The sequence below is a fragment of the Sorex fumeus genome, unplaced genomic scaffold (assembly GCF_029834395.1).
Source record: "Sorex fumeus unplaced genomic scaffold, SorFum_2.1 ptg000098l, whole genome shotgun sequence".
NCBI classification, from domain to species: domain Eukaryota; kingdom Metazoa; phylum Chordata; class Mammalia; order Eulipotyphla; family Soricidae; genus Sorex; species Sorex fumeus.
This window is the reverse complement of record NW_026606155.1, coordinates 17,547,252-17,573,841: the sequence shown is the minus strand read 5'-3', so window position 1 is coordinate 17,573,841 and position 26,590 is coordinate 17,547,252. Positions and strand designations below refer to the sequence as shown.

The 26,590-nt window shown below is 39.2% G+C and overlaps 1 protein-coding gene across 19 annotated transcripts in view; it reads left to right on the top strand.

Annotated features, from left to right (window-relative positions):
• The window catches only part of NRXN3 (neurexin 3), a 1,716,647-nt gene that overhangs the window by 494,908 nt on the left and 1,195,149 nt on the right, over positions 1 to 26,590 (top strand). For all 19 annotated transcript variants that reach the window (XM_056134049.1, XM_056134032.1, XM_056134029.1 and 16 more), the window contains exons 6-7: positions 9,785 to 10,223; positions 15,433 to 15,816. In XM_056134049.1, coding sequence (XP_055990024.1) covers positions 9,785 to 10,223; positions 15,433 to 15,816 — 823 coding nt within the window. The remainder of the gene's footprint in view (positions 1 to 9,784; positions 10,224 to 15,432; positions 15,817 to 26,590) is intronic.

The window sequence follows — 26,590 nt, the reverse complement described above, 5'->3', positions numbered from 1 at the left end:
GTTCAGGGATTACTTCTGACTCTGCACTAAGGAATCACACTTTGCAGGGCTCAAAGGATCAGAGTGCATGCTGAAGATAAAACCTGAGTTGGCTGCATGTAAGATAAGCACCCGAACCACCATACTATCTCTCCATCCTCAATTTGAGCATTTATTTAGTGCCTATACAACTTGGTACTGCTTCATATTTTAAAATTTCTAACGTATATATTTTGCTGTAATGTATTTGAAGTCTAAAGACAGAACCAATGATTACTAGAAAAACCAACATGATTGAATAAGTGATAAATGTGGAAAATAGTTCAAAGGAGAGACAATTATAGTTGATTTTGGTCAGCATTTGTTCAGGGAAGAAATTTAGGTAGAAAATATAGGATGTATGATCCTATGGAGAGCCTAAAGCAAAAATTTCTTTCACTATTCCTTCAAATTAATTAAAATTTAATCTTTATAGTTTGGATTACATGTTCACCATAGTTTTGACATCATTTTGATGCACAGTTACCTCACCTCACTCCAATCAAAGTACCCAAGACTCTTTATCAATGTTTCATTCAGTGTTTTATTCAGTCTACATTCTAATTCTATCCTTAAACCTCCCCCTTCCCCCCTGCCTCCTTGTCATTCTCATCTCTGTATCTAGGGTTCAGGGTTTAGCATCATTTTAAACATTCCATCCCCTTGTCTTGTTTTTATGTATGGCACAGATGAGTGAGATCATCCAGTATTTGTCCTACTTGTGTTATGAATTTGTTTATTGCACTCTGACTAGGAATGGTACAGCTAACAAGATTAGCCTGACCACTGACCTAGAAGTTGTACCATGTGGAAAAGAAAAAATCTCATTCTACTGTTACCTGTCATGTGAGGATTCCATTTGTGTGGGGGAATGAACCAACACATCTTTGTTTTTCTCTTGTTATGGATAAACTATTTCATATTAGTAAAGTTGAAAAGTTTCTCTGGGATTTATAGTCAATGTTGTTCCACATCAAGGCACACTGACATGGGCTTCTCAGCTTTCTGTTATGTGTTGTCTAGTTTAGACACTTAGGAGAATGTTCCCCAGCATCTTCATCCTTCAAGCATCCTCCAGCGATCTGGAGCAAAGCAATGAGGCTCACTCATCAAGCCATATACCGTAAATGATGGTCTGATAAGCTGACCTAGCAGTTTTTTTTATGGAAATAGTCTGTATGTAGGCTGGAGCGATAGCACAGCGGGTAGGGCGTTCGCCTTACAAGAGGCCAACATGGCCGACCCGAGTTCGATTCCTCCACCCCTCTCGGAGAGCCCGGCAAGCTACCGAGAGTATTCAATATGCCAGACACAGTAACAATAAAGTCTCCAATGGAGACGTTACTGGGCCCGCTCGAGCAAATCGACGATCAACGGGAGGGCCTTTACCTTTACCTTTATGTAGGTTCACAGATTAAAAGTGCTTGATGATGTGGCCAGAGCAATAGAACAGTTGGTAGAGCACTTGCCAGTGTTGATCCAGAGCATTCCATATAGACCCCCAAGCCCACCACGAGTGATTCCTGAGTACAGAAACAGAAATAAGCTCTGATTACTGCCAGTTAAACACACCAGAAACCAAAAAAATGTGCATGATGAACAGGAATAAGAGACAGGGCTAGGGGGAATAGAGGGGAAGCTCAAAGGGCTAGGTACATGGTTTGTGTGTTTAAGGCTTTGAATTCTATATTCGGCACCATATGGCACCTCTGAATATTGCTAAGGACTAATGGCCTTCATTACCAATAAGTCCAAGCAACACCATATCACTGGTCTAAATAGCAAACCATCAGGCTTACACTGCCATGCTGAAAAATCTCTGGGAGAGGCTTTAGGCCTCAGGGCACTTGGTGGAGACCTCTATAGTTAGAAACAGAACAAAAACAGAAGGCAGCCCAAGAACAGATGACTGGTTAAAGAAACTTTGGTACATTCACACAATGGAGTACTATGTAGCTGTTAGAAAAGATGAAGTTATGAAATTTACATACAAGTGGTACTACATGGAAAGTATCATGTTAAGCAAAATGAGTCAGAAAGAGCAGGATAGACACAGAAAGATTGCATTCATCTGGGGAACATAAAGCAACAAAAAGGGAGACTAACACCCAGGAATGGCTGAGATTAGTACCAGGAATTTTGCTCCATGACATGAAGGCCAGCCACACGTGCTAGGTGAAAAGGAAGCTCAGATAGAGAAGAGAGCACCAAATAAAGGGTGTTGTGAGGACCCTCCCAGGGTGGGAGAAGCATGCTAAAAGTAGTCTATAGACCAAACATGATTGCCACTCAGTGCCTCTCTTGCAAAACACAGTACCCAAAAGAAGAGAGAGAGAACAACGGGGAATACCCTGCCACAGAGGCAGGGTGGGACGGGGGGGATGGGGAGTAGGGGGATGCTGGGATCCGTGGTGGTAGAGGATGGGCACTGGTGGAGGGATGGGTACTTGATCATTGTATAACTGAAACCCAAGCACAAAAATTTATAAGTCTATAACTGTACCTCATGGTGTTTCACTAATAAAAAATAAATAAAGAAAGAAATAAAACTTGATTACCTAAATAGCAATAAAAAAGTAACTTAACAGAAAAAAAAACAGAAATCAGGAAGGAAAATCCAAGAAGATCCTATTGTTAGAACTAACTAGAAAGAGAAGGATATTTGGGTTTTATAGGACCTATACCCACATTCCCCAGCCCTTTATTTTCCTTGCATCTGAGCATGCGGCACTAAAAAACAATGCATGAAGACTTGCTCTCAGAAATCAAGGAAACAGTGTCTAGGAAGGAAATTAAAGAGGAGGAAACAAATCTATCCTGGAGCAGAAACTAACTGCAAACCTTAGGTTCATTCTCATGGACCTGCCGTATAACTCAAGCATCATGGGAGAATTTAATGTACAAATTCTTTCATGTAGACCAGTTCCTCTTTTTTTTTCAGTCATGACAGTGGGGTATCTTTGTCACTAACAAATAATATAAGGATTTTAAGTGTATCAAAAGGGGGTACAGTGTGGAGCAGAGTAGGCTCCCTTTCAGGGAGAACATAAATGTGTTTAGATACAGACCCTGGTGAAGGGTCAAAATTTAAAAAAATGATAGGGAAAAGAGAACTTTGTAACCTGGAAAACCTGGTGAGCAAAAACTCACTAATATCTGAGTTCATGCATAGCTCTGAATCTGGTCTTGTCTGTGGAAAGAGTAGGAATCTATTGGGTTGAAACATATGAGGGGACAGATAGCTTTGCACTGGGATAGCGTTAGGTGCAATTTGCTGTGCTTGACAAGGGGTTTCTACTTTAAGGGGAGTGCTGAGCTACAGGAGAACCACAAAAATTCCTCCTGGAGCCTGTCCTTATCCCAGTGCAAGCAGAGAGAACTGCCTTTTACAAGCAATGTAATCTTGCAGAAATACCAGTTCTCTTTCACAATCACGATCATGATCATCCTGTTGTTCGTCGATTGCCTCGAGCAGGCACCAGTAAAGTCTCCTTTGTCCTAGTCCTGAGATTTTAAAAAGTACCGTATTCAAGGCTCTTTCATGGTTAGGAGAATGAGACCCATCAATGTTACTGGTATTTGGCATATTGGGTACACCTCAGGGAGTTTGCCAGACTCTGCCATGTGGGCAGGTTACATTCGGTAGCCTACCAGGTTGTCCAAAGCAAGAATGAGATAATAAGATGTTGCGCGGCCACAAATGCAGCCGCGCACTTCCGGGAGCTGGATTTTATAGTCTCTGGGTCTTGGCCGTTGATGGGATTACATGGCGTTGGGGGGGGGGGGCAGTTGATGGGTGTGACACCCTTCCTACTGGAAGATGGAGGATCTGGGTGGTGATGCTCAGCCCCAATCTGAGCAGGCTTGGAGATCTCAGCCCCGGGACCTGCATGCCTTTGTTCCTCTGTCAGTACCTTCATGCATGTGGAGAGTGGTCTCAGCATAGTTGTGGCTGGTTCTGGAGGTCTTCAGCTGCTGGGGCTCTGCTCGGGGTGTGGAGGGAAACTCAACAGTTCTCTTTAACTTCTGTAAAGTGTGGCTAAATGCCACCTATTTCACTTGCCTGGTATGGATAATACAGTATTTTAAACTCCTCAACGAGTAGAAGTACTTCTATTTTAATCATTTTGCTTCTGCTCTCATAGTTTACCTTTCTTCTGGAATTTTTCTGTGTGTTTTAATATTAAAGGTAATAAAGGCATACAATGTGGCCTTATTCTGGGAGAGTTTGAGTTCTGAGACTCCTGGTTCTCTGTTTCACTGCCTTGTCTTCTAAGATTGAGCTCTTAATGTAAACAACAGACCTTCCTTGTAAGCCCATGGTGGGGGTCCTATGACAAGCTTGTCATTCAGTGATTCTTCTTTCCTACTTCCCAAGTGGTGTGACAGATCTTCACCCCATTCTGAGAACCATTTCCACATTGTCTTTAATTGCTTCCAATGAGATAATTTGTCAGCCAAGGCTGCTTTCTGTCACTGGATACTACATGTTTGTTCTTTTAATTCCATCATCAGGCAAGGAACTTTAATTGAAAGTCTTATTTTACAAAGGACACTGGACCAGATAAACATTTGCCTTGTGACGGTGTTCTATAGGGTTTCCTGCCTCTAGGACCTACCCAAGATACAGGTACATTTCTACTTGGCCATGGTCATAGTCTTATGCCACCATATGTTTGGGGAAAGGGAGAATTACAATATGGGCATCTCAAATGAGTGCACAAGACCACTATACTTCTAACACTTCTGTGCAGAAAATCCACAGTAGAACCTCAATTAAGACCCCTCTGGCCGCTTGGGAGCTTTGGGGAAAGCCAGGTATGAGCCAGTCGTGATGGGGCGACTAAAACTTCATGGGAAGGGGGGCGTTCCTGGCTTGTCCTGATGCCCTACCGAGGTCAGAGTTGCCCCCCACAAGCAGCTCTCCAGCACAGCCATGGCTCCAGAAGCACAAGGACTTAATGCAGAGCCCGGCAGCTTGCAGCAGAAAAGTGAATGGACTATGCGTTAATCCACGCCACCATGCCTGCCCGGAGGGTAAAGGGTATTGGTCCCTTCTGCCTTTTTCCTTCTGGAAATAAAGATGGCAGCTGCTTAGGAGCTTTGTGGAAAGTCAGGTATGAGCCAGTCGTGATGGGGTGACTAAAACCTCATGGGAAGGGGGACATTCCCGGCTCGTCCTTCACACCCTACCAAGGTCACCAGTTGCCCCCCACAAGCGGCTCTCTGGCATGGCCATGGCTCCAGAGCAAAGAAACCAATCTCATAATTATCTGACTCTCAGCAGAAATACTTCCAGGGTCAATACGTAAAATACCAGAAATCCAAAATTGCGCAGCCGCGACATTGTTTGATTCTTGTCACCAGCTGTAGAAAACAAATTCACAATGCCTTTTCAGCATGTCTGATTTGGGGGTATAAACTCTAAATAATAATGGTGCATCTTTTGTCAAAACAATAAATCTAGTCAAAGTAGATAGAGTGTTAACTAGAATTCATCTGCCTCACAGGCATTGGGAGGGTTGCGGGGGGGGGGGGGGTTATTGGTGTTCTTCATGGTGAAAAATAAGTATTGGTAAAGGGAAATGTGTTTGATATTTGCATGGCTGAGACTTAAACCTGAAAGCTTTGTAACTTTTCCCACAGTGATTCAATAAATAAATAAATTTAAAAAAAAAGACCCCTCTCAGTTACCAACTTCACAAATACTGGAGAAAAATGTCTACTATTTTTTCTCTCTAGATTTGTTTATCTGGCCAAGATTTTCCATGTTCTACCATATATGATATTCTACTCAGTCTTAATAACAACCTGGAGTAAGGATAAGGGGCAGTTTCTATATTGAAGGTTCTCATATAAATGAATAAAACAGGTTCAGAGAGGTTACTCACCTATCAGTGAGGAAGGATTTTGGTACTTTACTCAACATAGTGGAAAGTCCATGAAAGTAAATAAGGCATTTCAGAGACATGTAGAGGAGAACTCACCTTCAAAGAGCTCCCTGGGAGAGGTCTGGTTATTTTGGGTCAGTTACTGGTGCCAGTTCTCCTGCATATCTTTCCTGAAATCTGCCATCTTATTTTTCACCTTGTGTCCCTGTCTCAGTTTTGTGCCTTTCTTCCTTTCTTTCAGAAGAGTTTCTCTTTTCCAGGCTTCCTATTAAAGTCCCTTTTCTCTGTTTCCCTTTACATTAGTGTCCCTGTGTTGTTCAATGGATCTAGGGGATGAATTATTGACATACATTAATGATTAAGCTATACAAGAAACTGTAATTGGAAGATTTTACCCCAAATATAGACAAAACAAAGATATGTCCTCACATGCTTGGAAATCGAAGTAGGAAATATAAAGAAGAAGTTGCTACTCCTTTAATTGTTTCTTTTCTGGTTCACTCCCTTGAGTGATTGCCTAAGAAGTCTGTGCATTTTCCATTTGCCTGGTCAGTCCAATAGTGCTAAGATGAGAAAGTCAGCTTCAAATTGGGAAATGTAACATACATGACTTTCCAGATAAGGCTAAAGATAGACCGCATGAGTGATGCTAAAGAGATGCTAGTGCTAATTCTTCCTGACTGCACAGCACACATGGACTCAGGAGTTCAAACCTGGTTTTCAAGTTCTGTTCTGATGCACAGCAACTGTGTGACTGTAGACTGGTTCCTAAACTGCTCTGTGCATCTGTTTCTACTATGGAAGAATAAAGTAAAAGTAAAGTAAAGGCCCTCCCGTTGATCATCGATTTGCTCGAGCAGGCCCAGTAACGTCTCCATTGGAGACTTTGTTGTTACTGTGTTTGGCAAATCGAATACGTCATGGGGAGCTTGCCAGGTTCTGCCGCGCTGGCGAGATACTCTCGGTAGCTTGCTGGGCTCTCCGAGAGGGACTGAGGGATCGAACTCGGGTTGGCCATATTGGCTGCATGCAAGGCAAATGCCCTACCGCTGTGCTATTGCTCCAGCCTATGGAAGAATAATGGTGTTTATCTGAAATGGGTGTTTCCAGGATTTAAACTATGGTAGACTTTAGGTTCCTCCCAGTCTTTGGTAGCAAATGCAGAATGAAGATCATGGTATTTTTATTTACAGTGCTATTTCTGGGTTTAGGCCCATGTTCAAGGTCATGTTTTTGTAAAGAATATTCATGTTTATACGAGTTGATCCCCACAAGTGGCTCTCTGGCATGGCCATCGCCCCAGAGGCACATGGACCTAATCCAGAACCCAGCAGCTTGCAGCAGAAATGTGAATGGACTATGTGTTAACCTACGGCACCATGCCCTCCAGAGAGGGAAAGGGTGTCTGTCTCTCCTGCTTCCCCCCGCCCTCTGGCAGCATAGTGGCCGCCACCTCAGAGCTTATTGGACAGCCAGGTATGAGTCAGAAACTGCAGTCTCATGGGATGGGGGGAGGGGCGGAACTGGCATGTCCTTCATGCCCTACTGAGGCCACGAGTTTCCCCCTACCAGAGGTACACAAACCAATCTCGTAATTATCCGGCTCTTGGCAGAAATTCCTCCAGACTTAATTAGTAAAGTATCAGAAATCCAAAATCACTTGGCTGCAATTGCGGCCACGCAACATTATATGGTCTTCATGACCAGCAATAGAAAACAAATGATTTCACAATGCCTTTTCAGCAGTTATGATTGTTGGGGGGAAATTGCAAATAATAATGATAAATCTTTTATTGAAGTAATGAATGTAATCAAAGTAGAGAGAGAGTTAAGTAGAAATCATCTGCCTCACAGGCATTGGGAGGGTGGGAAACAGGGTATATTGGGGTTCTTGGTGGTGAAAAATATGCACTGGTGAAGGGATGGGTCTTTGATCATTGGGTGTTTGATGGGAGTATGACTGAGACTTAAACCTGAAAGCTTTGTAACTTTTCTCACGGTGATTCAATAAATAAAGTTAACAAAACAACAAAAAAAGAATATTAACGTTTTACCATTAATGTTTTTAAAATTTCCTGTGATTTCCTGTCCTCCCGTTGTTCATCAATTTGCTCGAGCGGGCCCAGTAATGTCTCCATTGGAGACTTTGTTGTTACTGTGTCTGGCATATCGAATACGTCACGGGGAGCTTGCCAGGCTCTGCCGTGCGGGCGAGATACTCTCGGTAGCTTGCCGGGCTCTCCGAGAGGGGCGGAGGAATCGAGCTCGGGTCGGCCATGTTGGCTGCGTGCAAGGCAAACGCCCTACCCGCTATGCTATCGTGTGTCAGGATGGCCGAGTGGTCTAAGGCGCCAGACTCAAGTTTTTAAATTACATAACAATTATATTTAATAATTCAATTATATATTGAAAGGCAGAAAACTCTAATTCTCATGATTATAGGGAAAAGAATGGCAATGATTCTACAATTGAATATTGGGGACTTAGGGGCATGTACTGGAATGACCCATCCAGTTAACATTTTATCACTAAGATGGATTATAAGACTTATTTTCCCAGTTAAGTCATATTATTTTACTGAAAATTAATATGATAACCCAGTATAGTTAGAGCTATGGAATGGGTGAAATGAGATTAACAGCAACCATAGTATTCATCCCCTAAGGAACTGTTATTTTTATGCCCTTACTAATATGCCATTTTTAAAGTTTTTTTTAATGTATTAACTCATTTTAGTCTTAAAAAATAATTTGCAATGATATGTCCATTTTTTGAAGGAGGAAAAAAATCCATATAGGTTAAATATTTCTATAAAGGTCACATTTGATAAGTATTGTGATGTAAGATATGATTTTAAATTGGGGTTATGACTTGTTTGAATAAGATCATATAAAAGAATACAAACTGGTTGCCATAATCAATAGTTAACTCTTAGTCCTTTTCCCTTCTTTTCCTTATATTTACTGTATGTATGTGATATGATTAGAGATCAGAGAACCAAGAACAATCCAAGAGCACTGCAACAAAATTTAATTCAGCTTATTTTAATTTAATTGTAGCAAAATTTAATTATGCACATTTTCATTTTTGAGAACAAGATTAATGCCTGCTTTTACATAAATGATGCTACATTAGAAAGTAATAATCAATTTTTGTATGTTTGGGAGTATTTAACTCTGCTTCTATGTTTTATATATCTCTACAGTGGGCAGTGCACAAATTCCTTCCCTATAAACTTTTAATCTTTAAAAATTATATTTACCAACTTAAAAATTCAAACAAAGAAAATATTGAAAGAATAAATCTCTCACTAGTTCTTTATAGTTTGAATTTTTCAAACTTTTTTTATGCAAGTTTGAGTAAGCATATACTTCCACTCCCAATGCACAGATGCACTTTAAACTGTTATAGAATAAGTAAGTCTTTGTTGTTTTCCTTGCTAATTTCACTTAACAGTATTATTTGGATGCCATTCATGTTAAAATCAGACATGAATGTCAAAATCAGACTTTGAGCTTAGTTTAAGGGCTGCATAAAATTCCACTCCTAGCTGTCTAGTATTAATGATCATTTGGCTGGTTTATGTTCTTTCTAACTAAAGATGCATAAATAACTCAGTGTTTCTTGACTTCTATTTGTAGACGTATTGTATAACTTTCTAGAAACAGAAATCTGTTTGGAAGAAGATAGACAAAAGGGTCTATTTAGAGTTAATGCTAACCGTAAAAGGCTCATCTGGTGCTTTTCCAAGTGTTGTTATTCATCTTGTTTTAGACTACCAGGCTCTAAAGTCTCTTCTTGGAGGTTTTCTTTAGGCACCTGGCGGTTCATGCTTGTAAGATTGATTCACAAAGCTCTTGTTTGACTTTTAACAGGTTGTTTATAAGAATAATGACATCCGCCTGGAGCTGTCTCGTCTGGCCCGGATTGGAGATACTAAGATGAAAATCTATGGTGAAGTTGTATTCAAGTGTGAGAATGTGGCCACACTGGACCCCATCAACTTTGAGACCCCAGAGGCCTACATCAGCTTGCCTAAATGGAACACCAAACGCATGGGTTCCATCTCCTTTGACTTCCGCACCACCGAGCCCAATGGCCTGATTCTCTTTACACATGGCAAACCCCAAGAGAGGAAGGATGCTCGGAGCCAGAAGAACACCAAGGTGGATTTCTTCGCTGTGGAACTCCTGGATGGCAACCTGTACCTACTGCTTGATATGGGCTCAGGCACCATCAAAGTGAAAGCCACTCAAAAGAAAGCTAACGATGGGGAATGGTACCACGTGGACATTCAGCGAGATGGCAGATCAGGTAATCAGAGAAGGGTCACGGTCACGGTCCTCCCGTTGTTCATTGATTTTGCTCGAGCGGGCCCAGTAACGTCTCCATCATGAGACTTGTTGTTACTGTGTTTGGCATATCGAGTACGTCACGGGTAGCTTGCCAGGCTCTGCCGTGTGGGCGAGATACTCTCGGTAGCTTGCCAGGCTCTCCGAGAGGGGTGGAGGAATCGAACTCGGGTCGGCCATGTTGGCTGCATGCAAGGCAAACGCCCTACAGCTGTGCTATCGCTCCAGCAGAGAAGGGTATGAGACTGAAACTAGAGGGTGTCAGCTTCTCAATGTGTTTGGTAGTGGAGATGAGTGTTAAGAGATGTCAGTGTTTGCACTCTTATGCTCATAGATTGTCTTGCTCTTTCGTGGTTATTGTAAGATTATGTTCAGTGGCAAGACACCATCTCATTGAGGATTCGCATTTTCCTCATCTCCCCATGTCACTCATTGCAAAATGGGCTCATTGATAGCTTTAAGACTTTGAGCTAAGGATGCTTTTACAAATAGCATTTTCACAGCTACCCAAGCAATTGTCATGTCCCTGGTATGATGCCCTCCTCTCCCCTCCCCTTCTTTTTCTTATTTCCATGGAAACCAATTATGACATCACAGATGTGATTACTCTGTAGGATAAGCTTCACTGTGCACACGTTTATGCAACGATGCCCTCTTCAATAATTGGCAAGAGTCATGTTGCAGGAAAACTTACGACAAGAAAGGAAAAGGGAAATTGATTTTTCCTGAAGTCATGTTCAATTTAAAACCTTCCTCTGGTGTGAAAGCCTATATTTCACTCTTTACTCAGACCTCACTAACTCTCCTTCCTTTTTATAACCTTTTACATTTGGTTTATATGGCTTTGTTTGTTTCTGCAGCCGCAGATCAAACAAGTGAGCCCCAGGCAGTACATAGCCACTCTGGAATAGTAACAGAAAGAGAAGGAAAAAGATAAAAATAAAAAGTCGGGATTTTGAATGCCTGAACAGTTTTTCCAGTTTGCTCTGGAGCTTGTGGCAATGAAATGGACATTCTGTGCCATGAGAAAGGGCACATCACCCAGAGAGATAATGAGGGCATTGGAGTTTCACAGTTACTGTCTCTCTATTTAGCTAGTGTAATACTCAAGAATGGTTTTGGCTATACCGGCCTTATTTTTTTAAACAATTCACCCTCCTGGAAAATACACCCAGAAAGTCTTCTATTTGGATAGTTTGCTCTCTAGGTGAATCTGATTGATAATAGAATGCAACAGTTTCCACCAAAAGGCTACCTCCAGGAACTCTGATTTTCAGAGGAGGAGGGCTTTTTCTGCCTAATCCTCAACAAGTGAGAGGGGAGAGCTGAACATAAGAGAAATTGGATAGACTCTGTTCAGTGGCTGATTGTAGCTCTGCATGGTTTACTGCCCAAGAGGATGTTTTATTGATTATTTGAAATATGATAAACACCAAAAGGTTCTAAATTAAATGTGCTTGTTGAGCAAAAATGAATAAGGCATGCTTCTCTTTTTTTAAAAAAGGAAATATACCAAAAAATAATTTCTCTTTAGATCAAATTTTTCTCTGAGACCAACCACAATAATATCAGAAGGGATGGAGTCAGAAAGCTGTCTCAGAATTATAAAAGAAACAGGTTTTTTTTGAGAATCTTTACTATTTTATTATTATTATATAATAACCTTATTGCGATATTGTTTACGTAACAGAAAATCACTTTCAAGTATGTAGCTTAGTAGTTTTTATTACAAATACTTGACCATCACTCACCACTTCCTAATTTCAGAATATTTTTATCACCCAAAAGAGAAGCTTATACCATACCCATTAGCAGATACTTCCCAACTTCTTCCTCCTAACCTTTAGGGAAAAGAGTAGATGCTGTAATTTCTTCTTCTTCTTTTTAAGACCATACAGTTTGGGTCTCTGGAGTTGGTTCATAGTTCACAGGTTTTATGAGTATACCTATCTGTGTCACAGGATCTCTAGAGCTTATAAAATTGCAATGCATCTATTTTTATTGGTTTTTCAAATAAATTGCCTTGTATATTTCACATACAAATTGAATATGTATGTGATGTATGTATATATGTATATGTTTGTGATGTACATATATACACATACATATATGCAGCACTTCTATATAGAAGTACCTATGGTTAAGTTTACCTTATAAATTAGGAGAATTTAATTTATATGAAAGAACAACAAATAATAGTAAAACAGAAACAATATACCTAATGAAATTTATATGAATATAGTTTTGCAATCTTTGTTTCAAAATATCTTATTGTGCATAATAACGTTGGACCACGAATGACTTTATGTAGCTGAAAAAATAGAGTGCACACCACAGAGATTATGAAAATATTCTTTGTTTATATTGTAGAATTAGTCTCTGCTGAGTTCTGTGGGAGGCTTTGCTATCACTGAAAAATTTGATATAAACCTCGACATGGAAAATGAGTGAACACAAATAAAAAAACAAGCCTGACTCACACATGCAGCCTAATTTGCAATTTTAATACGATATATTCATCTTCATTTTTTACTTGAGGATATTTTCCAGTATTTTCTAATTGTGAGCATAGGCTGAAATGATTAGTTTTGAAATTCTCAGTGCATCTCGAAAAATTTTTATGGTCACTCCTCAAGTCAGGGGACTGATTCTTAAAATATGGTAAGTGCATAACAAACAGCTGTGGTCACATACTTAGAGGACAGATTGTCCTCAGGATATATCTAATGCTCCAAAATAGAAACACTTTTGACATTGTTCCTTGTCAATAGTTGAGATTAGTGCTTAGACATGTGAAGGGTAAAGAAAGCCAAGGAAGTGGTTCAAATGGCAGAGCAATATCTGTATATACATTGCCCTGAATTTGATTCTAGCATCTCATGACCATTGCAGAGAATGATGAGCCTGACTTCCTTAGTGGCACTGCCAGTGGTTTCTAGAACAATGGGGAGAGAGCAAGAAGAGGGAGAGGAAAAGGTAGGGAGAGAGAGTAAACCTCAAAGGAAAAAAGATATAGACCTCAACTTTAACATCTTTGAAATGAGTGAGATGTTAACTGTTACCTTGCAAGACAGTTTTGATGATCTGGTCTATAAAAACACACAAAGAACTTCAAATGGTAGCTAGGACATTATTATGGTTATGTTAGCTTTAAGTAGAGTCAAGTCCAAGAGATAATTATTTTTTTGAGGAAATTTCTTGGAGCCAGCAGAGGGAGATTGTGCTGTTGGCTTTACCCTCTCAGAGTCACCTTCCCGTCCTCTCCACCATCTCTTGCCTGTGTGATTTTATCTTTGAAAATGAACATTACAGTTTTGAAGCTTCTTGGCTCTTCTCAGAACTTTAGGCCGGTCCTTTTCATAGCAGAGAACGTTAAAGCTCAGACAGAGTGAAGGCTGATTGATGATTGGCATGACTCAGCCAGGCAACCATCAAGAACTTTAATAATGTTAATTTAAAAAACTTCTAACTTGCAGTTTGAGTATCAGTTGATTTTTTGATTTAGGAAATTTAAATGTCAAGTGGTTAAAGGGCCGAGCTAGGTGGGGAAGCCATGTGGTTCTGGAATGCTCTTCTCTGATTCCCTCACTGGGCTCTAGTATGGCTGTGTTTTCTACAGTTACATAATCCTGTTCTGGATCTCTGATTCTCCTGCCCTCATCTCAACCCCAGTTCCTTACCTTCACCCTTCTAGTCATATTCCTTCTACTATAGGTCCTTTGTGGATGTCACTTCCTCAAGTGGTATGTTCTTTCCTGCCCAACTTTCCAGTTTCAGTTTTCCTGTCCCCTTCTTAGAAAAGGCCTATGCTGATTCTGTACCTTTGCGTTTTGCTTTTGTGACACACACAGCATTGCTCAGGAATTACTTCTGGCAGGACTCAGGGGGACCATATGGGCTCCCAGAAATCTAACTTGGGTTGACCATGTTCAAGGCTAGCACCCAGTGTGCTGTACTATTTCACATGTCCAGACTCTACAATTTTTTAAAATAATTTTTAATTTAATTAAACAGCTGTGATTTGCAAAGTTATTGGTAGTTAAGTTTTTTTAGACATATACTATTGCAACACCAATCCCACCACCAGTGTCAAATTTATTTCACCAGTGATTCTACACTTTTAAAACAGTCATAGGCTGCTGCCATCATGCCCATTTTACTCTCTTCCTGGCATTTATCTACTTTCTCTAGTTTACAGATCATTTCTTTTTCTTTCTCTCTGCTCTGGAACCGAGACTCAGGAGAACAGGGATATATCTATCAAGTTAATCTCTGTTCAGCTATGCCAGAGACTGGAGAACTCTCTGGTACATGTTTGCTAAAATGTATCCGAAATCAAAAATCAGAGCCAGTTCTTGAAATGTGCACTGGCAAGACTGGCTAATGCCAATACAGAGGTGCTTCTAGAAGAGAGAGAGTAAGAAGTGTCAATTCTACCTTTTGGGGTTAACGAACCTGTGGACTCAGGCAAACATTTAGAGAGCAGAGAACAAGGCTTCCAGTTTAGAAATATGAACTCACAAAGCACCACACCAACTCATCAGTTGGAGACAATATTTCTCCCAACTTGTAGTAGAGGAAATTAAGATCAAGGAAGATGGAATGACTGCTTTGGCATTACCCACTTAATACATGGTAAAATTAGGATTTAAGCACAAGCAGAGATCATGTTGCTTTCAATGTGCATGGTATGTGACCATTCCACAACAACTCCAAGATAGAGAAAAGATAATCTGGCCACTGGTACTGTCTTGAAACTTTCTATGGGCCAGGCTGTCTTAGTTGGCAGGAATGGGAACGAAGTGCTGGCAATTGTTCTTACCATCTTGAAGCTTTTTGTTTTCTGGCTTGAACTTGCCAAGAACTTACCAACTGAGAACTTACCAACCTCAGAACTTACTAGCTGAACTTCTGAGTTTCCTTCATTTGGTTCATGACTGACTCTTTCATCAGCAGGACAAAGAGGAATCTGAACTGACTTTCTTCTCCCTCCCTCCCTCCTTCCTTCCTTCCTTCCTTCCTTCCTTCCTTCCTTCCTTCCTTCCTTCCTTCCTTCCTTCCTTCCTTCCTTCCTTCCTTTTTTATACCTCCCTCCCTCCCTCCCTCCCTCCCTCCCTCCCTCCCTCTCTTCCTTTCTTCTTTCCTTTCTTCCTTCCTTCTTTTCACCCCAGGTACCATATCAGTGAACAGCAGGCGCACGCCCTTCACTGCCAGTGGGGAGAGTGAGATCCTGGACCTGGAAGGGGACATGTACCTGGGTGGGCTGCCAGAAAATCGTGCTGGCCTTATCCTCCCCACTGAGCTCTGGACCGCCATGCTCAACTATGGCTATGTGGGCTGCATCCGGGACCTGTTCATTGATGGGCGCAGTAAGAACATTCGGCAGCTGGCGGAGATGCAGAATGCAGCGGGCGTCAAGTCCTCCTGTTCACGGATGAATGCTAAGCAGTGTGACAGCTACCCCTGCAAGAACAACGCTGTGTGCAAGGATGGCTGGAACCGCTTCATCTGCGACTGCACAGGCACTGGCTACTGGGGACGAACCTGTGAAAGGGGTGAGTTGAACCTTCTGACCGGCATGTTGAATCCTTGTGGGGGTAACCACTGCAATTGTTTCCCTCAACTGTCAAGTCCTTGCACTTCTCTGCACATTTTATTTTAGTTTTCCTGGGTTCATGCTTTCCAGATCTTACCCTTTCTAGTTTTGGATGTGTGGAATTGTTTGATTAAACTTGAATCCTAGAAAGGGAAACTTTGGAATATATAAATATTAATGTGATCATGATCCATTTTTTGATTAAGTATAAAACATCTCCTTAAAGTGGGTGAACATTTGAGGATTTCAAAAGGACTAATCAACTCACTTCATTTATTTATACAACTCATATTCTTTAGTGCTTTTTACATGCTAAATGTTGGATTAGTATTAGAAATACAGTTTCAATAGATTGGATAAGTACATTAACTCTAGGACCAGACAGGAAGTGAAAGCTGTTCCTCATATAGTAGTACATACTTTATTGAAGTCAGCTATATTTTGAGCCTTGGTTACAATTTGGTAAGGTGGAATATAATATTATATAATAGGATATTGATAATAGCTAAGTGATTTAAGTGATTCAGTTAGTTTCAGGGCTGTGTTCTTTAAGTATTTAATAAATTTTAGTAGCTATTATAGGCATAGATATTTTATCAGAATCATTGAAGGAGAAGAGTACCAATTTTAGAGGAATTTTATTATACTATAGGGTGGATAAAAAAGAAATGTACACTGGTGGAGGGATGGGTTTTGGAACACTTTATGACTAAAACTTGACCATAATCAGCTTTGTAACTATCTCATGGTGACTCAATAAAAATTTAAAAAATGCAAGGAATAAATATGTAACTTGTGACTTGAAATGAGAGTGGGGATAAGCTTAGGAAAGAAATTGAATGAAGACATATGTTTTAGACAAAAAAGGCAACCTTTGCCAAGGTACAGAGGTAAAAACTCATGACATGGTTGAGGACCTGAGCAAAATCCTTCATGGAGTGGAGTGAGACATGAGGTATAGGATGGGTATTGGAGCTGGCTGAAGAGGTAAGGAACAGAAACATAGACTGATATTTAAAATAAGCCAAGATAATGGGAGGATCCTTTTTCTCTTTGCCACTTAGGGCATCTTACATTTGCACTGAACTGATAGTTTGGCCAAAGGACAGAGATGAAAGTTAGAAAAGATACAGTTAAGAAAAGAGATTCTGGTAGATTTATTCACAATGCAGACCAGTTTATTTTATTTTATTTTTTATGTAGGAGTATTGCTATTTATTCAGTCATTGGTTAAGCTGATTGAATTGGGCATGAACTCCAGATTTTATTCTTTTATATGTCATGTACACAGAATAAACTGGCTTTCATTTTCTATATTATATAAAAGAACTTACAATTATTCTTCTTCTTTTAAGGGTATAACTCTAAGATTTTGAGGATAATTCTTCTGTAATAGACATTGCTCCTTCTATCTGAGAAGTTGAGATGTCAACTCCAGAAGCAATAATAAAATGCGATCAGGTAGTATCCTGGATTCAGTTGATAAAGCAGACTAGGAGGACATAGAGATTCTAAGGAGAGGAGAATTTCTTGAGAAAAAACCTGAAAATATCTTCCCTAAATTCTACCAGAGACCAGAGTTGTTGGTATAACAAAAACAATTCTGATGAGGAGGTATGTTATCCTGGACCCAGTCAGGAGCAGAGGCTGAATCAAAGCTATTTCCAGAGAGTAATTTTTTAGGTCAACTATAGTACAAATTAAAGCATGTTTCAAGACAATTGTAAATCTTCTTTACAGTTGTCCAAGAATGATGTACTGGACATTGGGGTGAAGAGATAGAGTTTCCTTAGAGAAACTCTTGGATTTTAGTTCAGATTCTCTGAATTTTCTATGTGAAGACAACTAGAAAATGTACCAAATTGAGCAGGTAGTCATCTGGAGCAAAAGTGTGTCACAGGGGGTGGTCAAGTTCCTAGACTCATTCCATTATCCTTGTAGGGTAAAGCACTCTGGTGCTGGTTCATATACTATTGTCTTCTTCAATCCATGAGATAGTAAAGACACTGAGGATCTTCTGCTGTCTATGAGGTAGAATGAGAACTGAAGGTCAAGTCAAACATTTCACTTCTTCTTCTTCTTAAGTTTCTTCCCAACCATGGATCTTCCGTTTACTGGATACAGGCAACAGTTATTGTAGCTAGCTGTGCAGTGTCTCTGAGCTCACCTGTTCCAAGGGCAAATCAGTGGGAGTTGGTCCAAGAGTTGTCAAGTACAATGAAAGTCACTGCACCTTTTACATTGTCACTTCTGACTAGCCATTAAAAGGCAGCTGATTGGGAATATATGAGGGACAATTATCTCTGGGACAGTGCAGCCAAGAGTCATCCATTCTGGTCAAATGAGATGAAGCCTAGTAAATTTAAGACATTTGATCTATACATCTCTCAAATCCCAGACGGTTCAACTGATTGTTTTGTTCTCTGACTAATTGTTATTTGGCCCTGTATTGTTTCTGACACCATGCTCAGAATGAATCAATGGAGTGTAAAAATGACAGGACTTCTCTCTTCTTGCAAAGGAAATAAAGCTTTCCAGTGACTTTGCTTTTACCTTATTGAAACTTATTCCTTGTTACGAACATTTTTAGCATCATTTTTCTGAAAAATTTTTGTAGGTGCAGCAGACACATATTTAAATTCTCATATGTTCCAGGCAGTGTAATAGATGCTGGAATTAGAAAAAACAAAACAGATATGTACATATATATATAAATAAAGCATACTATATATACCTGTATTATACATACAGCCATATCAGTTATTTATCTCTAGACTGTAGCACTGTAGCACTGTCTTCCCATTGTTCATCGATTTGCTCAACCGGGCACCAGTAACATCTCACAACAAATTGTGAGACTTGTTGTTAATGTTTTTGGCATATTGAATACGTCACAAGTAGCTTCCCAGGCTTTGCTGTGCGGGCGAGATACTCTCGGTAGCTTGCCAGGCTCTCTGAGAGGGGCGGAGGAATCAAACTTGGGTCAGCCATGTTGGCTGTGTACAAGGCAAACACCCTACCCGCTGTGCTATTGCTCCAGCCCAAGGTTTGATATATCTCTCTCTAGCTAGAGAGATAAATATACATTTTCATTTATATTCACAGTGATTTGGGAAATATCCTCGTGATTCAAATAGCAAAGACCAGTTTTGGCTTATTACTGCCAATCTGTTGAGATTATTTTATTTTTTATTTAAAGCTTTTTTAAAGAACAGTGATTTACAAAGCTACTATTAATTGTATTTCATACATATAATATTCTAGAGCAATCCACCACCAGTGTCAATTTCCTTCTACCGGTGTTCCCAAGTTTCCCCCACCCCTGCCACCCCCACCTGCCACCTTAAAAGACACATTTCAATATTTAGTGCTGGTTGTTTGGATTTCATGTTCTCAGTGTTGTTGAGTCTGTGGTTTGGATAAATAACTATACTACTCACCCACATTACCAATATCTCTAAGGGTCCTAACCCTTGCTTTCCTGTTATATATATATTTTTCATCTTCTTTATCTCCCAAATTTCTTTCCTCTCTGTCCATTTCTTCCCTGTACCCTGAAGTTAAGGGTGATCTAGCTATCTCCCTTTACTACACTGCATTTACTTGTCCAGTTATTCTATATACCACAGATATGTGAGATCATCCTGTGTGTCTTTCTGCTGGCTTACTTCACTCAACATGATATCTTATAGCTACATTCAGATTGCTGAATGATTTCATTGTTCCTTGCAGCTACGTAATATTACATAGTGCATATATATCACATCTTCATAAGAATTAATCTGTCATTTGACACCTAGCTTGAATCTATATCTTACCTATTATTGCTATCTGCAATGAATGTAGATTTTTGTTTTGTTTTGGACCACCTGATATGTTTAGGGATTACTCCTGGAACTCAAGGGATTATTCCTGACAGTGCTTAGGGGACCTTATAGGAAAAGGGGATTGAACCCAGGTCTGCCTTGTGGTAGGCTAGCTTGCTATCCCCTGTAGTATTTCTCTGGTTCACATATGTTCTTTTGAATAAATGTGTTTTTGTGTCTTGGGGGTAGTATCCAAGGAAAGAACTGCTGAGTCACATGGAAGCTTGATTCAAAGTTTTCTGAGAACCCTCCAACTCTTTTCCACAGGTGTTGAACCAGACAACATTCCTACCAGCAGTGGATGAGAGTTCTTTTTTACCACATCCCCACCAAGACAGATTGTTTCCACTACTTTTGATATGTGCCACTCTCTGCTCATCATCACTTATCATTAGGGAAATCCAAATCAGTCAAGACTGATTTGGATTTCCCTAATGATAAGTGATGATGAGCAATTTTTATGTGCATAATGGCCATCTGCCTGTCTTCCTCCAAGAAGTATCTGTTTATTTCCTCTCCCCATTTTTTCAATAGGGTTCTGGATTTGTTGTTTACGTTGTTGTTGATCTTTGTAAGTACTTTATATGTCCTGGATATAAGTCCTTTATCTTATATGTTGAATACAAATATTTTTTGCCATTCAGTCAGCTGTCTGAATTACTCTCACCATCTAGGAACTCTTAAATTGGTGTAGTCACACTTGTTTAATTTTAATTCTGTAGCCCTTGTCAGTGGCATCATACCATTAAAGTGTCTTTTAGGTTCAAATCTTGGAGTATCCACATCGCTAGCCATCAGGGAGATGCAAATCAAAACAACAATGAGATATCATCTCACACCACAGAGACTGGCACACATTCAGAAGAACAAAAGCAACCAGTGCTGGCATGCATGTGGGGAAAAAGGGACACTCCTTTACTGTTAGTGGGAATGCCCACTAGTCCAGCCTTTCTGGAAAAAAATATGGACAGTCCTTCAAAAACTAGAAAGTGAGCTTCCATTTCACCCCACAATACCACTTCTGAGAATATATCCCGAGGATGCAAAAAAGCACAGTAGAAATGACGTCTGTACCTATATGTTCATTGCAGCACTGTTCACAATAGCCAAAATCTGGAAACAAACCAAGTGCCCCAGAACAGATGACTGGTTAAGGAAACTTTGGTACAATCTACATAATGGAATACTATGCAGCTGTCAGGCGAGATGAAGTCATGAACTTTGCTTATAAATGGATAGACTCGGAGAGTATCATGCTGAGTGAAATGAGTCAGAAAGAGAGGGACAGACATAGAAGGACTGCACTCATTTGTTGAGTATAAAACAACAAAACATGAGGCTGACACCTAAGGACAGTAGATACATGGGACAGATAGCTTGCTCCATAGCTGGAAGCCTGCCTCATGAGCAAATGGGAGAAGGCAGCTGTAATAGAGAAGGGATCACTAAGAAAAAGATGGCTGGAGAAATCGGTCGGGTTGGGAGATGTGTGCAGAAAGTAGACAAAGGACCAAACATGATAACCTCTCAGGGTCTGTATTGCAAACCATAATGCCCAAAAGTAGAGATTATGGGGTATTATATCTGCCATGGAGGCAGAGGGAGGATGAGAAAGGTGGTTTATACCAGGGATATTGGTAATGGGGAATGTTCAGTGGTGGAGGGATGGGTGTTTGATCATTGTGTGATTGTAACCCAAACATGAAAGCTTATAACTATCTCACGGTGATTCAATAAAAATTAAAAAAAAACTCAAATCAACATAAAACTCAAAGTGAAAATTTGCAAATAAAACTACAAAAGAATAGTGTTGAAAATAATAAAAAAATCTTGGAGCATTATGCCTATATTTTCCTTAATGTACTTTATAGTTTATGATTTCTCAAAGATATTTCAAGATCTTTGATACAACTTTGAATTGGCATATGTGTAAGGTTGGCATAGAGATCCAACTTTAATATTTTATGAGTTTATCCAGTTTTTCAAGCAGATGTTGTCAAGAAGCTGTCTTTATTTCATTCCATGTTCTCAACTCCTTTGTAGAAAATTAATTGTCCGTAAACATGGGGTTTTGTCCTTAGGTATTCAGTTCTGACACAGTGATCAGAAAGCTTGTCTTTATTCCAGTATCATGCTGTTTTGATAGTTGTACTATATCTTTATAGTATAGTTCCAATTAGGTAATTAGATACCTCCCAGTTTCTTATTTTTCAATGTGGCTTTGGCTGCTTGGGATTTCCTCTGATTCCATAGAGGCTTTATTACTGACTTTTCCAGGTCCTTGAGGAGTATCTGAATTTGAATGAAGATTGCATTGAATCAACATAGTAGTTTAAGTAGGATAGGTATTTTAACAGTATTTATTCTTCCAGTTCCTATGCATAGAACATGTTTTCATTACTTAAGGAATACTCTTTCTTAAGTGATTTGAAGTTTTTATGGTATAGATATCCCCTGTCTTTTATTAAGTTGATTCCTAGCTACTTGATTTTTTGGAAATTATTTTAAATGTTATGCATCCCTTGATCTCTTTCTCTTCTGACTTATTATTTGTATATAAGAATGAGAGCTATATGTGTGTATAGAGCATATGTAGGGCTCATCATCTCCCCAAACCTAGATACATATTCTTTTTCTAGTGCACACAGAGTGCTTTACAGTAGAGATAATATATGAGGACAGAACTGAAATATATATATATAAATTTATAAAATATAGAAATAAGATTATCTTCTCAAACCACAATGCCATGAAAGTAGAAATTAGCAACAAAAAGAAGATGGGGAAAACTTTCAACACTTGGACACCGAAAACAACACCTGCTAAACAATAAATGGATCAAAGAGGAAATCACAAGACTAGAGACATGAAGTGGTAGGATGCTTGCCTTGCACATGGCAGACTAGGCTTGGATCCCTGAACTTCATATGGTTCCCCGAGCACTGCCAGGAGTGATACCTGAGTTCCAAGCCGGAGTAAACCTGAGCACTGCTGGTTTGGGTCCAAAAACAAACAAACAATATATAAAACAAGCACAAATAAGGAATAAAAAATTCTTGAAAGTTATTATAATGAGAATAAAAGCTATAAGATTCTATTAAATACAGCAAAAACTATAGTAAGAGAAAAATTAAGAACAATATAGGCCTGCATTAAGAAAGAAGAAAAATCTCAAAACAACAACCTAAACACACATCTCAAAAGTCTGGATTTAAGTAATAGTAAAACAAATTATAAAGTAGTAAACACCAGAGCATAAATCAATACTATATAAAACCAAGGAAGCAATTCAAAGATTCAGTGAAACCAGGAACTGGTTCTTGGAAAGAGTAAGCAAGAAAGATAAATTTTTAGCTAGACTCACAAAAGAAAAACAAAATAAATCAGAAATGAGAAGGGAGAGATCGCAAAAGATTCTTCAGAAATTCAACATAAAGAGAGGCTACGCTGAACAACATTTTACTTTAAAGCTGGAGAACATAGAAGAAATGGAGAGATTGTTAGAGTCATGTAATCTTTCTCCTCCCACTACCCCACAAAAAAAGTATAAAATTCAGACTTTCTAGTCTGAATAATCCAATAATAAGGAAATTGAAGCAGTAATTAAGAATATCCCAAAGAACAAAAGTCTTGGTCCAAATGGGTTTATTGGTGAGTTCTTTCAAACTTACAGAGAAGATTTATTACTTTTATTTCTTAAGCTCTTACAAAATATTGAAGATACTGAAGATATAGAAATCCTTCCTAAGACTTTTTATAATGTTAAAAACATAAATACCCAAAGTTGACAGGGGCATTTCCAAAAAATAAAATTTTTGATGAATATCCTTGATGAACATCAATGCAAAATTATTAACAGAAATTTAACGAACTGAATTCAACAACATGTCAAAAAATAATACAACATATTAAGTGGAATTCATTGTTGAGATTCAAGGATAGTTCAATATACCTGTTACTTAACATATTACATCACATTAGTAAAGGGAAAAATAAAAATCATATGATCCTATCAACCAACGAAGAGAAATCTTTTGACAGTATCTAATAATCATTCATTATTGCAAATCTCAACAAATAGGGCTAGAAGGAACCTTCCTGAAGATAGTAGCAGTAGTCTATAACAAGCCTGCAGCCAGTATCATTTTTTAAAAATTTTTGAGTCATCATGAGATACACAGTTACAAAGTTGTTCATGATTGGGTTTCAGTTATACAGTGTTCCAACACCCATTCCTTCACCAGTGTACATTTCCCACCACCAATGTCACAAGTTTCCCTCCCACCATCCCCTGACCCCAGTTTGCATCAATGGCAGACACTTTTCTATGTCTCTCTGTGTCTCACTGTGTCTCTCTGTCTCTCTCTATCTCTGAGAAGTTATCATATTTGTTCCTTTACCTACTTTCAGAACTCAGTTCTTATCCAGAGTGATTATTTTGAACTATCATTATTGCAGTTGTCCCTTCTCTATCGTAACTGCTCTCCCCAAACACGCTTGTGACAAGATTCCAATCATGGACTAATTATCCTGGCCCTTGTTTCTACTGGCCTTGGATATTAATCTTATAAATATATATATTTATGTGGAGGTAATGAATTAGTAAAGGGAAAAATAAAAATGATCATATGATTTTTATTTTTCCCTTTACTCCACAAATGAGTTCAAGAATTCTAGGTCTGTCCCTCTCTGACTCATGGTTCAGTATTATTTTTAATGCTGAAAAACTGAAAGAACTCCCTCTGAAATCAGGTACACTGATCTCAGGTACATTCCATTTTTATTAAATATTAATATATAACAATTATGAAAGAAAAAAATTGAAGAGATTCAAATTGTAAAAGTTAAATTATCACTATTTGCAGATAACGTTGTAGTATACGTAAGAAAACCCTAAAGAATTCACCAAAATGCTTCTAGAAACAATAAACCAATGGTTAAATTGTTTAAGTTTCAAGAAACCATCTGCCATTTACCACCATCCTTTTTTATTCTTTATTTTTTATATTTTATTCTTTATTTTATGTCACTGTGAGATACAGTTACAAAGTTTTTTTATTCTTTATTTTATGTCACTGTGAGATAGAGTTATAAAGCTTTTTGTGATTTCAGTCATACAATGTCTACTACCCATCCCCCTACCAGTGTATATTTCCCTCCCCCTAACTATTTTTAATCTATCCATATCTGCTTATAAACTATTATCAGTTGTTTGGGAACAATATGGCATGTTATTACCAGTTTAAAAATAGTTGTCAACTATTTAAAGGACATACCAATAAGGCAAGGATGTGAATTTGATTTCTTTGTGGACCATTGAGCTTCAATTTGAAGCTACTGCTTGTTCTAGCCACTTCTCTTCAGAATGGATTTTTCTGAATGTATGCCACTTTTAGTAATAAATAGAACTCAGGAAAAAATCCCATCTCTATGATGAATAAAATAACATAAGCACAGCAATTGTGGAGGTCTGAGATACATTTGGATTCTCTACTCTGTCTCACTAGCTAAGGCATGCACAACAATTTTTGTTTTTAATTCTTCTGAGTCTTGGTTTTCCTATTTGTAACTGAACTCTTGAACTTTCTAGTTCAATTTATCTTGGTTACAAGCTCCAATGTCAACTGTGATGAACAGAGTCAGGAAGAGTAATTTCTGAATGGATTCTTAGAGTGGATGCCCATCAAATGAAGATCTCCATACTGTGTCATAAAAAGGGAAGCAAGTGTGGCTGGCCTCAGAAAAAAAGGGAATGCCCTGCCACAGAGGCAGGGTGGGGTGGGGGGATGGGGGGTCTGAGGGATACTGGGATCAGTGGTGGTGGAGAATGGGCACTGGTGGAGGGATGGGTACTCGATCATTGTATAACCAAAACCCAAGCACAAAAATTGGTAAGTCTACAACTGTACCTCATAGTGTTTCACTAATAAAAATTTTAAAAATAAAGTAATAGAGAAATGTAAAAAAAAAGGGCGGGGGGAAGCAAAGCAGATCTGGGGAATAGGAAACACTGTTCTTGAAGCTCTATACTCTAGACTTTCCTCTCAGACTTTTGTGTTTTCCAGAAAGAGAGCCCGTCTTTCTGGTGGGGGCGGGGAGCGCACACATGACAGTGCTCAGGGGTTACTCCTGGCCACATATTCAGGAATCATTATTTGTGGTGCTTGGGAGACCATATGGGATACTGGGTTTCAAATCTGGGTCAGCCACCTGCAGGGTAAATGTCCTTCCTGTTGTACTATCGCTCAGCTGTCAGAAATAGAACCTAATTGATCCAATTTGGTTCTTCTGTTCATTCCACCATACAGCTCTGTACAGATGTGCAATCACCGGGGCTTCAAAAAGTTACTCACCTATAGGTCAAAGGTTAAATTATTCTTTGAGATAAGACATATTTGTGCACTATAAACACCCCACCCATGGCCCACCTTATTGTCAGATTTGCCAAGAAGTTAAGCAAGATGATGTATTGTGAGTATTTCACTGTAGCACTGTTTCCTGTTGTTCATCAGTTTGCTTGAGCAGGCACCAGTAATGTCTCCATTGTGAGACTTGTTACTGTTTTTGGCATATTAAATACGCCATGGGGAGCTTGCCAGGCTCTGCTGTGCAGGCAGGATACTCTCCATAGCTTGCTGGGCTCTCGAGAGGGACAGAGGATTAAACCCAGAAATCTTCATGAATTAGGTTTGTCAATGTCATGGTCTTCAAAAGAAAATAGTATCTGAACTAGGTATGGAGAGATAGTAAAAATACTGTCTTTGCATGCAGCTAACCCAGGTTCAATCCCCAGCACCTCATATGGTGCTCTGAGCCCTTCCAGCAGTGATCACTGAGCACAAATCCAGAAAGAAACCTTGAGTACTG